Here is a 17,308-nt window from a genome sequence, read left to right as displayed (position 1 = left end):
GCCAAAACAGTACACGATAGTGCGACAATTTTAGGCCCACCTTACTCACCATTGTCACTTTAGTGATAATGCAAGTAGTTTTATTGAAATCGGTCTTATATATTTAAAGTTATTCACATTTTAAAGTTTAAAAGTAGGGGAGGGGGAGGGGAGGAGGGAGGTGGGAGGGAGGGAGGGAGGTGGGAGGGAGGGGGGATGAGGGAGAAGGGAGAGTGGAGGGGAGGGGGGAGGTTGAGGAGAGAGGGGAGTGGGGGTGCTGCACCAATGCAGGAGAGGTTTGGGCCCCAACGGGTCCACTTGGTCTAGTAACAAATAAAAATCCCTTAGAATTCATTTCACCACCAACCTGATTCACGGGTTCATTAAAATTTGCTATCAGCCCTGCACGCAAAGAGGCCTTTTCTTCTTCTGCTAACGCACTATAAAATATAACAAATAACAATTATTCCCCACTAATTCCTGCAGAATTAGTCATATAATTTACACAACAAATCATGCAAAATTTGAAAGATAAAATTGACTGTGTTCACAAACAATGTACAATTGAACAAAATATAATTGCAAAGATATTTGACAGGAACTGAGTGAGGGAAGCTAATCAAACTAAAACTCTGCTCATTGCAGTAGAGCTCTGAGAATCCAGCACCACCACGACTTTGGCGGTGCAAGAATGGCAGATTTTCCAGACTATATGACATTAAAATTATTAATATAACAAGCCATTTTTAAGTTTTAAGATATTACAGAATTGTGCAATAAAAATGTTCACCAAACTAGCTGAGTTTAAAGGGAGCGTAGGAACAGGGGCCAGTGAGTTGAAAGTACAGGGAAATGGCCACAAGATTTTTAAAAGTGCAGGAAACAAGGTCCCGATAAGTTCAAAAGGAGCCTGGGAAGCAGGGCCAAAGTGAGTTTGAAGAGAGTTTGGGAACCAGATACCTATCGAGTGTAAAGAGTGCAGTAAATAGAATGGGGCAGCCAGGTAACAAAGCATATGGATTTCCAAAGAGGATGATGATCATCGCAGTCTTACTGCATTGAGTCAGCCACCTGACCTGGCAGGCAAGTAAATATTGAACCATCCTTCCTTCTGCTTTCCATCAATGTGATTTTGAAGTACCATTTGTTGACTTAAAAGATTTCAAGTCAAACCATTCAAATCATTTGCAAATGAAACCACTGCAAAATACCTGGTCTTTACAGACATTCAGCACATACAAAAAGCTAAGACAGTAGGACTGATCGTCACCTATCCTAGAGTCCAGAAATCCTGACAGTTGGTAATTGCCTCACCTGGTTCTGATTCCCATTCTACTTTTAATCTCACCAGGGCCCTGATTCCTATACTCCCTTTAAATTTGTCAGGTTTTGTTTTGTACTATACGGTGTAAAATATGAAAAACGATGCCCTCTAGATTTAGAGGAACCTGAGAAACGGTTTTATGAGAAGAGGAACCTAAGAACCAAGGAAAAAAGACTGTGATTATTCACCTTATCTTTTCCCCTCATGACTTTATCTATAAAATCCACCCTATCCCATCTCTCCTTATTCCTCAAGCGCTCCAGGCCCAGTAATATCTTTATGTACCATTTCCAGCTTAAAGATGTCCTTCTTGGAGCCAGATAACCAAACCTGCACCCAATACGCTAAGTGTAGTCTCACCAAGGACTTGTATAATTGTATCATTTAGTCCCGACTCTTGAACAACAAAAGTAAGTGTACCAACTTCCTGCTGCGCAATCCTGTCTATCTACAGCACCACTTTCAGGGAGCTGTGCACCAATGCCCCGAGGTGTCTCTGTTCTACAGCGTTCTCCAGGGGCCAAACGCTCAGTGACAAAGTCCTGCCTTGGTTTAACTTTACCAATAGCAACACCTCGCACTTGTCTTAAGTTAAATTTCAGCTGCCATTTCTTGATCCACTTCCCCAATTCATCTAGATCCGATTGTCATCAGGACATAAGTGATGCGAGTAGAATTAGGCCATTTGGCCCATCAAGTCAACTCCACCATTCAATCTTGGCTGATCGATCTCTCTCCAAACCCCATTCTCATGCCTTCTCCCCATAACCTCCGACACCTATACTAATCATGAATCTAACAAGATTTCCACTGATTCACAACCCTTTGACTAAAGAAATTTCTTCTCATCTCCTTCCTTAAAGTTCGTCCTTTAATTCTGAGGCTAAGGGTTCTAGTCCTGGACTTTCCCACTAGAGGAAAAATCCTCTCCACATCCACTCTATCCAAGCCTTTCATTATCTGTATGTTTCAATGAGATCCTCCCTCATTCTTCTAAAGGAAGTACAGGCCCAGTGCCGACAAACGCCTACTCATTCCTAGGATCATTCTTGTAAACCTCCTCTGAACCCTCTCCAAAGCCAGCACACCCTTCCTCAGATATGATGCCCAAAATTGCTCACAATATGCTAAATGTAGCCTTAGCAGTGCTTTATAGAGCCTCAGCATTCCATGCCTGTTTTTGTATACAAGCCCTTTTGAAATAAATGCTAGCATTAAGTTTGCTTTCTTTACTACCGATTCGACTTGCAGATTAACTTTTTGGGAATCCTGCACCAGCACTTCCAAGTCCCTTTGCACCTCCGATTTCTGGATTATCTCCCCAATTAGAAAATAGTCCACGCCTTTATTCCTACTACCAAAATGCATGACTGCACACTTTTCTCCACTATATTCCATCTGCCACTTCTCAGCCCACTCTCCCAACTTGTCCAAGTAATTCTGCAGAGTCCCTGCTTTCTGTACACGACCTGCCCTTCTACCTATTTTCGTATCATCTGCAAACTTGGCCCCAGAGCCTGCAAACCCCTCGTCCAAATCATTAATATATAACGAGAAGAGTAGCAGCCCTAGCACCGACCCAACTCCGCTAGTCACTGATCACTATTGTAATCTTAGATACCCTCCTTCATTGTCCATTATACCACCAATTCTGATGTCACCCAGAAACTTACTAACCATGCCAACTATATTCTCTTCCAATCATTAATATAGCTGACAAACAACATTGGACCAAACATCAATCCTTGTGACACACCATTGGTCACAGGTCTCCAATTTGAATCATTACCACCCTTTGCCTTCCACCACCAAGTCAATCTTCTATCCCCTAGCTTCTCTCTCCCCTGACTCTCAGTCTGAAGCAGAACCTCAACCCGAAACGTCATCTATTCCTTTTCTCCAGAGATGCTGCTTGACCGGTGTTACTCCAGCTTTTTGCATTTGCTGACTACACAATTTTGTATCGATTTGGCTAGCACACTGGATCCCACACGCTTGAACCACCGGGCTAGCCAACATTGCGGGACCTTGTCTAATGCCTAGCTAAAGTCCATGCAGATGGTATCTCCAGCCCTGCCCTCATCAATCTACTGTCACTTCAATAATGCTATTAGATCCTGTCCCTCCAGAAACCCCCCAGTAACTTTCCCATCAAAAAGACAATGCAAATATCCCTGCCAGGGGTACTGCAAGTTCTTCACACAATGTCCGTGAATATACTTGACAATGCCAGAGGGATTTAAATACCTTAATATGCTTTTGTAATATGGATAGATTCTAAGACATCGCATGATTTCCTTTAAGTTCCTGGGTTCCATAATTTTCTCCATGGTAAATACAGATTAAAAATCTTAATTTAAATCTGATCCAGCTCCAGTGTCTCCTCACATGGACAACCACATTGATCCTTATGTGGACTTATTTTCTCCTTAGTTATCTTTTCGGTTTTAATATATTTGTAGAATCTCTTAGGTCTGACAGGTAAGGTACAGGAGAATCCCATCTCATATCCCTCCAAACTTGTCCTATCCATGTACCTGTCTAACTGTTTCTTAATCGTTGGGATAGTCCCAGCCTCACCAACCTCCTCTGGCAGCTTGTTCCATACACCCACCTCCCTTTGTGTGAAAAAGTTACCCCTCAGATTCCTATGACATCTTTTCCCCTTCACCTTGAACCTATGTTCTCTGGTCCTCGATTCCCCTACTCTGGGCAAGAGATTCTGTGCATCTACCCGATCTATTCCTATCATGATTTTATACACCACTACAAGATACTCCTCATCCTCCTGCACTCCAAGGAATAGAGACCCAGCCTACTCAAACTCTCCCTATACCTCAGACCCTCTAGTCCTGGCAACATCCTTGTAAAGCTTCTCTGAACCCTTTCACGCTTGACAATATCTTTCCTATAACATGGTGCCCAGAACTGAACACAATACTCTAAATGCGGTCTCACCAACATCTTATCCAACTGCATTATGACCTAACAACTTCTATTCTCAATACTCTGACTGAAGGCCAACATGCCAAAAGCCTTTTTGACCACCTTATCTACCTGCAACTCAACCTTCAAGGAAACATGCACCTGCACTCCTAGATCCCTCTGCTCTACAACACTCCCAAGAGGCCACCATTCACTGTGTAGGTTCTGCCCTTGTTTGACATCCCAAAATGCAACACCTCACATTTCTCTGTATTAAATTCCATCAACTATTCCTCAGCACACCTGGCCAATCGATCAAGGTCCTGCTGCAATCTTTCACAACCATCTTCACTATCTGCAAAACCACCCATTTTTGTATCAGCAAACTTGCTAATCTTGCCCTGTATGTTCTCATCCAAATCATTGATGTCGATGACAAACAGTAACAGGCCCAGCACCGAACCCTGAGGCACACCACTAATCACAGGCCTCCAGTCTGAGAAGCAACCTCCCACCAGCACCCTCTGCTTCCTTCCATGAAGCCAATTTGCTATCCATTCAGCTATCTTTCCTTGGATTCCATTTCTATGCGATCTAACCTCCCAGAGCAGCCTATCATGTGGAACCTTGTCGAATGCCTTACTGAAATCCATGCATACAACATCTGCAGCTCTGCCCAAATCGACTTTTTTGGTCACGTCTTCAAAAAACTCAATCAGATTTGTGAGATACGACCTCACACATACAAAACCATGCTGACTATCCCTAATCAGCCCTTGCCCATCAAATGCCTGTATAACCTATCCCCCAGAATACTCTCTGGTAACTTTTCAACTATAGATGTTAAGCTCACCGGTCTATAGTTCTCAGCATTTTCCCTGCAGCCCTTTTTGAATAGAGGCACAGCATTTGCCACCCTCCAGTCTTCCGGCACCTCTCCTGTATTTAAGGACGACTCGTAAAATTCAACCAGGACTCCCACAATTTCCTGTCCAGTTTCCCACAATGTCCTCGGATATATCTGATTAGGCCCTGGAGATTTATCTACCTTCATACACGATAGTACCTTCAATACTTTTTCGACGGTAACCCTGACTGCTCTCAAGACACTTCCTCGGTAAATACGGAGGAGAAATACTCTGACGACTTTGTCCACAGAGGTGACCGCTTTGATTCCCGAGAGGTCCCACTCTCTAGTTACCATTTTCACCCTTATGTATTCATAAAATCTACTGGGATTGTCCTTAATGCTACTCGCCAGAGATATCTCCTGGCCCTTTTTTGCCCTTCTGATTTTCTTTTTTAGTTTACTCCTTAGTTCCCGAAACTCCTCCAGGGATGTACTTGATCCTAGCTGCCTATACCTGTCCCATGCATCCTTCTTGTTTTTGACCAATGCCTCAATTTCCCTCAGCAGCCAAGCTTCCTTACGTTTTACTGCTTTGCCCTTCACTCTAACGGGGACGTACATATCCTGAGCTTTTGTCAGCACACTTTTAAAAACATCGCATTTGGCTGATGTTCCTTTCCCCTCAAACAACCTGCTCCAGTCAACTTGAGCGAGACCACCTCTCATACCCTCAAAGTTGGCCTTACCCCAGTTGAGCATTTAAACACGTGGGCCCTCTCTGTCCCTATCCATAAATATCTTAAACCCAACCGAACTGTGGTCACAAAAGGCTCCTCCACAAATACTTCATTAACTTGCCCTTCCCTATTTCTCAATACTAGATCCAGTGTTGCCCTCTCGTGTGTGGGGGCCTCTACATACAACTTGAGAAAACTCTCCTGAACACTTTTGAGGAATTACACCACATTTAAATCCTTCACACTATGATTTTCCCAGTCAATATTGGGAAAGTTAAAATCCCCTACTACAGCAACCTTATTTGATCTGCAGCTGATGGGCAATCTCCTGGCATTTTCTCCTAATTTCCATTGACTATTCGGGGGTCTGTAGTACACCCCCAACAAGGTGATCATCCCTTTCTTGTTCCTCAGCTCCACCCATATAGCCTCACCAGATGAACCGTCCTTAATGTCACCTGACCACTGCCATGACATCCTCCTTAACCAGCAATACAACCTCCCCTCCTCGTTTTCCCCTCACCCCTGTCTCTCCTGGAGCTCCTGTATCCCGGAACATTGAGCTGCCAGTCCTGCCCGGCCCTTAACCAGGTTTTAGTAATGGCTACAATGTCTCAGTCGCTCGTACCTATCCACACCCTAAGCTCATCTGCCTTACCTGTCAGGCCCCTTGCTTTAAAATACGTGCAGTTTAAACCAAAGCTTGATCCACTTGAATTTTATTGCAATTATCTCCAGGCCACAAAACACCACAAACCTAGCACATACATGTTCATCATGTATGCCAATGAAAGACACAGACTTCAGGAATTATATCAAAGTACAGAAAGCTTTATAAAGACAAAATGTTGATGCATTAGGTTGCTATTCAACATGAGGAAATAAAATTACAAAGAAGATCTTTAAACATTGGTTTATTTTCATAGGATAATTTGTTCTGGATGGAATCGAACTTCTTGAATTTTCAAGGAGTCTTCAAACAAGAGTAGAGTTCACATTCCTTTACTTGTAGCAATTGTCTTGTCAGCACAAGTTGAATTTGCCAGCAATTTGATCAGTAAAGCTAATTAGATTTCATGATCATTATACTACAAGATTTCACTTCAAGGACAATTTCACATTTGTCGGCCATGTAGTTCAAGTAGTATCATCCTAGATCTGGTTCTCTTTGATTTAAAGTGTCAAAGGATCACATTTTCAACATGCATGCTCTATCTTTAAACAAATTCTATCTTTGAAGAAAGGATTTGGCCCATTGTGCCTTTTCTAGCATTAAATTATGATGGCAGATCCTGTACGACAGCACCACCTTCCTGCACTAACCTCAAACATCCCAATTCCTTTAATATGAAAAAATGTATAATGATCCATCTTGAAGATACTCAGCATTTAGGTGCAGACTTCCAAAGCTTCCCTCCAAATAAAGGATTTTCTCCTTTCTGTCTGGAACAGCCAACCCCTTATTTTGGAATTCTGATTCCTCGTCCCTACACCCTAGCTAGATGAATGTTCATCCACTTATTTGCGCTGCCATGCACCAGAGGAATAATGTATATTTTTAAATTAGATTTTACTCTAATTCTTCTGAACTCAATAAGAATCACTTGCCCAAACTCTCCTCAAATGACAAATCCAGCACCATAACAAACAATCTGATGCCATTTTTATACTCCATCTATCACGTGCGTAAGTCTCTTTGTGTACAATCCGGCGCGGGCTGGAATAGGCTGCGGGATTTTCCACCGCCCGGCGGGGGCTTCAATGTCGGGAGCCCCGACCACCCCGACGTGACAATTTCGACTGCCTGACCGCGGGAGAAGACGGCAGGGAAGAGAAAGACATTCTGGCCTTCTATCTCAGTGAGGAGGTGACTGGAGGAGACTCACTGTGATGGATGTTTTTTTGTTTTATGTTGGTTTTATGATTGTGTTTTATTGCTTTCTTTTTATTGCCTCTCATTGTTGACTGTGGGTAATGTAATTTTGTTCAAAAACATGTTTTTGGATGACAATAAAGGCTATTCTATTCTATTCCACAGTGACAAGACCAGCCCATTATATTCCAGGTATTGTCACACTAAGATTCTACAATATTTTTCACTCAATTTTTTATTGGATTAATGTAAAAAAAATCTCAGTGGCATTTTTAATGGTACAGATAGTTAATGCTGATATAGCATTATAGCATTATAGTTAATACATATAGCATTATAGTTAATGCATTTAATGGACAAAATATGCATTTGCAGCAGGCATTTCGGGACTCAGCAAGTTCCCCACCATAACCTTGCAATTTTGATGGGAAGAAAATTCTTAAGGTACAACACATTTAATTTAAGAGTTCAATGATTAAAGCTCATCCATATTTTCAGGCTTAGTATAGTAAAAAAAAAATGCTCAATAGCACATTTGATTATGAATTTTCTCCCAATTAGCAGAGTAATTCAGAATTTTTAATTATCAAAGTAGCCTGTATGTTAAAGCACAGCTTATGAAGAACTTGACAGTCGCAATATGTCAGTTTTCATGTTTAACATAAATTAATAAAAGGAAGCCAGCAGATTTGTAAAGGAAAATTGTGATTAACAAACTTGAATGAGCTTTTTGCAAAGTTTTACTAAGTGTATTACAATTTCTGTATACTGATGTCCAAAATGCATTTGTTAATGTGCCATATAATCAGCTTATCAGCAAGATGAAGCCATAAGGAAATGAAATGCAGCATCGGGCTGCTGATGAAGCTGATGCATTCGCAATGGCAGCCCAAATGCTTCAAATCAATTTGGAACAGTAATGGCCGCAAACTGGCCGAGAAACAAAACACAACTGTAGTGAACAGTTGTTTCTTGTACTGAGGTAGTAGGTACAAGAAACAGTTTCTTGTACTGAGGTAGTAGGTACAAGATAATGGCATTAACCACAAGTCAGTACTGAAATTACGATTTTTTTCTGACACATTAATAAAGCACAAAATTAAAAGCAAGGAAGTCATGGTGTTTTTATAAAACATGGGGTCAGCCTGATCTGTGGTATTCTATTTTTAAAATTTTAACTGGATGTACACTTGCAGTTTGAGAATGGTCTGAAGGCCTCAAAGGTGGTTCAGGAACGGTTTACAGAAATGTTTCCAAGAATGGGAGACTTGTTTTGGGGGAGGACGAGAGAAAAGGATTGGTTCCCCCCAGAGAAGGGTGGAAGGTTCTGTGATAAAGATACTCAAACTAGTGAACAGTATACACAGAAAGTAGACAGATTCATATCATGAGCTGAAGAGCCGAGAGCAAGATGGTTGGCAAAAGGACCAAAGTATTGAGTGGTTAGTATCTTATATGCAAGGCATGGTCGGGTGGTGGAGATACATTGAATTATAGCCTTCAGAGGGGACTTTCAAAGGGGAGTTCCTCAATATGTGAAAGAAAAATAATTTCAGGGCTACAGGGAATGGGAAGCGAGTGAGACTACCAACTTGGTTCTTGTGGGGAACCAACATTGATTGGAAGGGGCAAAAGGACTCCTTCCCTGATTCTGAGTTTGTATATTCAATGTATTACTACAACTTAAACAACTGCCTGAACAAAGGTTTATTTCTCAACAGATGAAGCTTAATCTATTTTCATCATTTATTGTTTTTATTCCAAAATTCCATTCCTCAAATGCTTCTTTATTCTATATATCCAACTTTTAGTTGCCCATTTCAGCATTTCCTTACATAACAGTGTTAATATTTGTTTTGAAAATGGTCTTACAAACCATCTTAGAATATTTTGCCATTTTTAAATCACTATATAAATATAAGCTTCAGCTGCCAAATCCCACACAAGGCGAGAAATCAATTTTTAAAATGACAGAAAATTATAACCCCCATTATTGGCAAAACGTTTGCCACCTTATTTCTTTCAAAACTTAATTGCTCTAGCACTGGCGGCCATATCTACTGACAAGGCCCTAAATTTGGAATGAATTCCCCTCCCCTAGGTTTCATAAAACTTTGATCAACATTTAAATGTTTCCTCATGTGCTTCAAAGTTAAGGTTTTGTTCGCTAACTTCCCTCTGAAATCCTTTGGCAGTTTTTTTTCTATATTAAAGGGCAGCATGTAAATGGAAATGTGACATTTACACAATGTTCTATGAACCTGCAAATAAAGCTTAAGTTGAATAAGATTCCCAAATCGCAAAGTACTTACTGTGGAGCAATGCGTCGCCAGTAACGATCAATTCCATTTTTGAAGTACAACACAGCAAGCCACCGTACATTTACATCTAGAGTGTGGTTAATAAAGATATTCTGTAAAAGTAAATATATTAACAGAATAATTGTGGGGAGGCTTTTGTAGCTTTGTAACTTAGCTTGATAGATGTATGTGAAATACATCAGAAATGCATTCTTCAAGTCTAACTACTTGTTAAACAGAAGATAGACACAAAGAGCTGGAGTAACTCAGCAAGTCAGACAGCATCTCTGGAGAAAAGGAATAGATGACGTTTCGGGTTTCAGGTTGAGATCCTTCTTCAGTCTGACCCTTCTCCAGTTTTTGTGTCTATCGTCGGTTTAAACCAGCATCTGCAGTTCCTTCCTACACATGCTTGTGAAACAGCTTTTGAAATCCACTATTTATACAGTGACCATCGACTTGGGTTCAGAAATCAAACCACAATACCTGCTGATTGCTGCAATGCTTTCTTGATGAAATTGATGAGTTATATTCTCAACTGAAATTGAACCTCCCTGGTACAGACAATCAACATCTAATTATATAAATGTTACATTGAAAATCTAAGCAAAACACTAGATATGTTGCAGATTAAAACAGAAAGTGTTGGCAATACACGTCAGATGGAGATCGGCATAAAAACAAACTAAAAGGTGACAGACATTAATAGATTTTAAGTACAAAATCATAGAGAAAGGGAGGAGGAGCTGATGCAGCCAAGAAATTCTTTGCAAACAGACAGCCTGTCGAAAAGCAGGAGGATGGGGGAAAATGGATGCAAATCTCAGTGGGACAAAGAGAGGGGGGAAATAAAGGGAGAGGACGAAAGGGTGGTTGAGAAAAAAAAGGCAGACAAATACTGCCAGAGAAGAGTTGAACAGCAAATGTCATATCTTCATATCTTAAATTCAGTTCTTTTGCCCTTGTTCCATCTATGTCGAGACCCAAAGCCAAGTGTTCCAGCAAAACCAAACAGTGCATCAATGAGTAGTTTGTTCCCTTTGAAGGCCTTACGACTATCAGTTTTTATACCAAAGCAATGCTCTTGCAAACTGCTATTTTTAAGAATTATTCGTTAAAAATAAATGTTCTCGTAGAAAACCATTGTTGATCTTTGAAAACAATGAGGTTTTTAAGTCTCAAGTCTCAAGTCTACTTTATTTGTCACATACACGATGTGCAGTGAAATGAAAGTGGCAATGCCTGCGGATTGTGCTAAAACTACAAACAGAATAGAATTTTTTTTTTTTTAAAACACAACACAAAAAATTAATTAATACAGTAAATTAGTCCCTGGTGATATAAGAGTTAACAGTCCTGATGGCCTGTGGGAAGAAACTCGGTCTCATCTTCTCTGTTTTCACAGCGTGACAGCGGAGGCGTTTGCCTGACCGTAACAGCTGGAACAGTCCGTTGCTGGGGTGGTAGGGGTCCCCCATAATGTTGCTGGCTCTGGATCTGCACCTCCTGATGTATAGGTCCTGCAGGGGGGCGAGTGTAGTTCCCATAGTGCGTTCAGCCGAACGCACTACTCTCCGCAGAGCCTTCCTGTCCTGGGCAGAGCTGTTCCCAAACCAGATTGAGATGTTACCGGACAAGATGCTTTCTACAGCATGATCATTCTTTCTACCAAAAGTACCAGCATCTTTTTTAATAATGTAATCAGAATTGTCTTGGTTTATTTCCCTTATGCAAGATAACTTATAAGCTATTTGTTCCCTGACAGCATTACTCTTCTTTTGGGAGCATGACTTCATCCATTACCCATTGTGCTATCCTTGTGCATCTGCTATCCCTCACCCAATAAGCCCAATTGGAATTCACCTAGATCTGAAGATTTGTCTTCTACACGTGGTCTCATTTATATCTTTTTTTCATCTTAACTGCCTTTCAGACTCTCGCATAATATTTATTCTCTCTAGTTTATTTCCAAAAATTGATGCATAACAGTTCAATTATATTGTGGTATATATTTCTTTTGAATGGCGTTCAACTTTTGAACTCCATTTTTCAAAACGATCTGCTCTGTTGCTCCACTCAGTCAATATTTTTCCAGATCTGGTCAGAGAATCACCTGGAAAGCTTTCCAGACAGCAACGTCCAATAAAAACAAAAAAGGAGGAAGGACTGAATGGACACATTCCAATGCTGCAAGTCGTGATATTAAACCAAGAATCCAACAGGTTGTTGCATTTTTCCAGAGGACATTAAAGAGAAGTAATTAACTAGTGAGCTAGCTTTCCTCACTGAACCGATGCGGCAAAATCAAATTACTGGGTTATTTGTGTTGAAGGCTTCAGTGGTTTTTCACTTTGGACAATGAGATGCGATTAAATTTGTGATTAAAAATCCTTCCTAGGCATTTTACAAAATAGGTGAATGCAAAAAATGCTTGAAAATGGTCTGCGTGATACAAATATAAGTTCTTAATTTTCAAGACGATGTTTCCAGTTGGCTGCAGATATTCTTAAAAACGGTTCTCTGGATATTTTTTCTTCATTTCTGTATTTCACAGCTTATACTGCAGACATCAATATTCTGCTCAAATACAGCTTCACTAAACTAATAGGCAAGGGTGCCACCATATGGTGACTATTCGTTCATGCATTAATCTTGGAAAGAGACTGAGAAGTTATTCAAACTTGGTTATTGGCCTATAAAAATTGATCATAAAATACAATTTATGTTGTGAAGAGCTGATGAACCATCAACATCCATCACTGTATAAATGCATATATGTTTAATGCTGGGAAAAAATAGGTAAAGATAAAATCATTATTGAGCTACACCTGCACTCATCAAAACCGTTATCAAATGATGTATTTTCCAACTGCATTCATTACTCAGAGGTGGGAAGCTCGGCCGACTCTTCCCCTTCCTAGCCAAGGCCTTGTTTAAATCACCTAACTCGGCTTTAAAAAAAAGTCACCTAAGGTGTTGTAAGTTTGAGGCCTAGACACATAGGACACTTTAGGGAAAGCTAGAATTGGCATCTGATAACCACAGAATGATTGAATCTATCACCTTTCCAAAGTGGTGGTGGGTTATGGGGGACAGTGAAAATTACTAACAAATTAATCCCTCATTCCAAATCCACAAATATTCAAAGTGATGACAAACCATGAATCTCAAAACAAAAGTTGGCTGTTTTCACTGGAGCTGAAAATCATTCAAATATGGAGATTTTGAAGAGTATTTAAGATTTTCCACAGAAAAAGCTGAGTATTTTATTTTGCCATTTAAGACACTCATAATGAATCAAAAGATAGTTCAACTGCCTTTCCAGGAGAAAAATAGCCACTCAGATTTAATGAGATCAATAACTTATTTCAGCAACATTTCTTCATTAGATGTATGAAAAAGCTCTTTCATCCTTTACTTCTGAGCCTATATTATTTAATGTCACTTTGCCATCACTAAATGCTGTCTTGCCTGATCACATAAGCTAAACTGATCATTAACTTCAAATTATTCAAAATCATCCTCATTTTTCAATCCATGCCTAGTCACACTTTCACAACACACTAGACCTCAGTGAATAATGTTAGTTTCAATTCCCTAAATGCCTAACACATTAAATTCTCATTCTTGGTTTTGATTCCCCAAATGGTTGTATCTCTCAAGCCACCTTCTCAGGTCATAGAAATACCCCTCCCCTCCCCCCCCACTATAACCAACATCCCACCAATCCTCAGGTTTTAGCTCATATGCGTACAATTCCCCTAACGCTGTTGGCAGCAATCAAGCCTGTAGTCTTTTAGTAACCATACCTTGAAACTTCCTCTACATGCCACTTTACCTTGAATTTCCTCTCTTCTTTCAAAGAAATGGAAGTGAAATTTAAAAAGCAGTCAACTGAAAATGTTACAATTGCATTCAATTTTTATAAGCAATGAATATTAGAGATTACTGAACTGAGGGCTGGGGTTAAAATGCAGAAGGGCCATGATCTCACTGAATAATGGGACATGCTTGAGGGTTGAAAAACCTACCCTTGTATCTATCTGCGGCCTGACAATGAAATAGAAACATTTCTGCACCACAGTTGAGAATAATTTCCATCAAGAAAGAAAGCATCACATTGCAAGTCAATCAAATCAATCATCAGTTGCTGAACAGCAGAACAAGGCTGGCAATCACTTCTGATAGTGATGAGGTAACCACGCAATTCTATCAAGTACCCTTCAAAAATAAAATTTAGATGCCTCTGAAATGCAAAGAACTGTTTCAATTTATTTTGCTAACATTATCAACTCCGAGTACATATAAAAGCACAATTAAGATTAGAAAGCAATACTTATAACCAACCAAAGGGACACAAATGAAAATTGCAAGGTAAAAAAAAAGGTTCATGACAATCTATTTTCTGTCATAAATCTAGCAAACAGTGTACAATATTCAGCAATATGAATTACAGCAATATTAAAAGCATATATATTTTGTCATTATTAAACTTTTGTTTAATAAGGCTTCTCTGATATACCAGATATTTTTTAACAATGTTAAGTACATTATATAAATAGAAGTGGATGTTCTGATGAAATGTCATTAACTGGAAATGATAATTCATGTTCTCAAAGATCACACAGATAAAAATATCTTTGCATATATTAAAATGCATTTAAAAAGGTAAAATTAGCTGTTACACAAAGTGCTAGAGTAACTCAACAGGTCAAGCAGCATCTCTGGAGGGAATGGATAGGTGACGTTTCAAGTCAGGATCCTTCATCAATCTGAAGAAAGGCCCCAGTCTGAGGAAGGGTCCTGACCCAAAATATCGCCTATCCACCTCCAGAGATGTTGCCTGACCCACTGAGTTAATTCAGCACTTTGTGCTTTGCTCAAGATACCAGAATCTACATTTTATTATGTCTCTAAAATCAGCAATTAAATTATTCTTTCAATGTTTTTAAGACCTAGAATTTAGCACGAAGGATTTCAATCTAATAGATTTTATACATCAATTTAAGAAACATATTTATGTTCACCATCCCTTCCAACATAATTATAAATGTATTTGTTATGCATAGCATGTCAATGCTTCTTCTAAGATAGATACAAAAAGCTGGACTAAGTCAGCGGGTCAGGCAGCATCTCTACAGCAAAAAAAAAGGGACGTTTCAGGTCTGAACCCTTTTACAGTCTGAAGAAAGATTCCGACCCGAAATGTCACCTAGTCCTTTTCTCCAGAGATGTTGCCTGACCCGCAGAGTTATTCTAGCTTTTTATGTCTATCTTCATTATCAACCAACGTCTGCATTTCCTTCCTACACACAATGCATTGAACTCTGTGTGTTATTCCAGTCCAGAGCAAAGTAGGTAGAGAGGACTGAGTGGTGGTTAGCTTTAATTTTTTTTAAATAACAATGTATAACCCACCAACAATGCCGAATAGAAACCTGGCTGAGTTTCCCACTGTTTTAACCGCTCCTCGGCTGGCTTCAATATAGCCGTGTCTTGACTTGTAGCCTGGGTCAGAGCCTGCAGGACAACATTGCTGGCACTATTGATATCCATAGAGAACCTGGCAACAAAAAAAAACTTTCAATATTTATATGCAGATATGAGCTGACCACTGAAAATAAGCAAGGCCCATTTTCTGTTTACCTTCAGTAGTAATTTAGCACAAAAAGCAAACCATATCTTATACAAAAGTTTATAATTTATTTATCTAGGTCTTCATTTTAACATCATTATTATTACACAACAGAAGTTTTTCCCATCATGGAATGTTTTACTTCTGCCGATATGTCAAAGAGGAAAATCATGCTTAGTTTAGACTTTAATCAACATTGAGCCTAAACAGCCATCTGTTGCACGTTTGTATTCTAGTTCAAAAGAGGAAACTTGATCCAGAGCTCTTCCAGGCAAAATCACATGAATAATAAAAAGTTCATTTCAGCACATATAGCCAACAGAGCGGAGGTGCAGAACCTGGCGGACTGGTGCTCCGATAACAACCTGTCCCTAAATACCACCAAGACCAAGGAGCTGATCATTAACTTCCGTAGGTCACATAACAGGGAATACGCCCCGATCTTTATCAACGGGGACAGTGTGGAGAGAGTGTCCAGCTTCAAGTTTCTGGGCACTCACATTTCGGAGGACCTAACATGGTCCAATAACACTGCGGCGCTGGTCAAGAAGGCACAGCAACGACTGTTCTACCCTAAGAACACAGAAGAAGTTTGGTCTACCCCAACAGCTGCGGACGACATTCTACCGCTGCACCATAGAGAGCATCCTAACGCATGGCATCCCTGTGTGGTACCTCAGCTGCAGGGAGGCAGAGAGGAAAGCTCTTCAGCGGGTAGTCCATAGAGCTCAGAGGACCATCGGAACACAGCTAACAGCCTTGGAGGGCATCTACAACACACGATGCCTCAGAAAAACCACCAGCATCCACAAAGACTCTTCACACCCCTGCAACAATCTGTTCGAACTCCTTCCATCGGGCAGATGATACAAGGCCTTCTACGCCCGCACCTCCAGACTCAGGAACAGCTGCATCCCCAGGGCCATAGCTGCTATGAACCGGTCCTGCTGAGCCAGATGGTCACATCGCACATTGATCCGGCACAGATCTACTTGCACTTTATTCTGTTTTAAAACTGTTACAATTTGTTTCATTGGGTTGTTTAAATTAATACTGACTAGCTAATTAAATTATTGCATCGTATGGGAGGCGCATTCCCAATCTCGTTGTACCCCTGTACAATGACAATAAAGATATATTGTATTGTATTGTATTGTAAATACAATGTTATTGACTTGCTACTAAGGTGAAATGAATCCAGCATCTGCAAAGTTCAGATGCATAAGGATTCCTACTCATAATTTTTTGTTTAAAAGCCTCATACCGCATAGCCATTAATCCACACAACTTCATATCTGACTTATGGAACAGCAGCTAAAATTAATTCAAATGGCTCTTTTAGTATCTTACCTTACTAGAGATGTTTCACAATAATCCGCACAAATATTCAAACAATTCTCTCTAATTACTTTTCTGAAGCAGACCTGAAAGAGAAAGCATAAGGAGATAGAACAAATGTTATAGTGAATATTTGAAAAATTAATTGAATGTAATCATCTCCAGAACATTTCATTACGCAGATACAAATTTCAATGAAAACATTAATTCATTGCCATTAGTAAAGTTAATTATTTGCTTAAACGGTCTCATAGTAACGTCTGCATGTATGGCCCTTGATAAACAAGTTAGCCCTCTACATTGTAATTGATACAACAGTGTCTAAAGAAAACAGTTGGGAAATGCAC

General features: G+C 40.0%; 1 protein-coding gene across 4 annotated transcripts in view; it reads right to left on the bottom strand.

Annotated features, from left to right (window-relative positions):
* The window catches only part of ipo11 (importin 11), a 294,939-nt gene that overhangs the window by 250,336 nt on the left and 27,295 nt on the right, over positions 1-17,308 (bottom strand). For all 4 annotated transcript variants that reach the window (XM_078397369.1, XM_078397338.1, XM_078397349.1 and 1 more), the window contains exons 2-5: positions 16,974-17,047; positions 15,407-15,551; positions 10,001-10,101; positions 347-419 (exon numbers count right to left, since the gene is read on the bottom strand). In XM_078397369.1, the coding sequence (XP_078253495.1) occupies positions 347-419; positions 10,001-10,101; positions 15,407-15,544 (312 nt within the window). In that variant the 5' untranslated portion in view covers positions 15,545-15,551; positions 16,974-17,047. The remainder of the gene's footprint in view (positions 1-346; positions 420-10,000; positions 10,102-15,406; positions 15,552-16,973; positions 17,048-17,308) is intronic.

Source organism: Rhinoraja longicauda, chromosome 1 (genome assembly GCF_053455715.1).
Source record: "Rhinoraja longicauda isolate Sanriku21f chromosome 1, sRhiLon1.1, whole genome shotgun sequence".
Lineage (NCBI taxonomy): Eukaryota > Metazoa > Chordata > Chondrichthyes > Rajiformes > Arhynchobatidae > Rhinoraja > Rhinoraja longicauda.
This window is presented reverse-complemented; position numbering and strand designations above follow the sequence as displayed.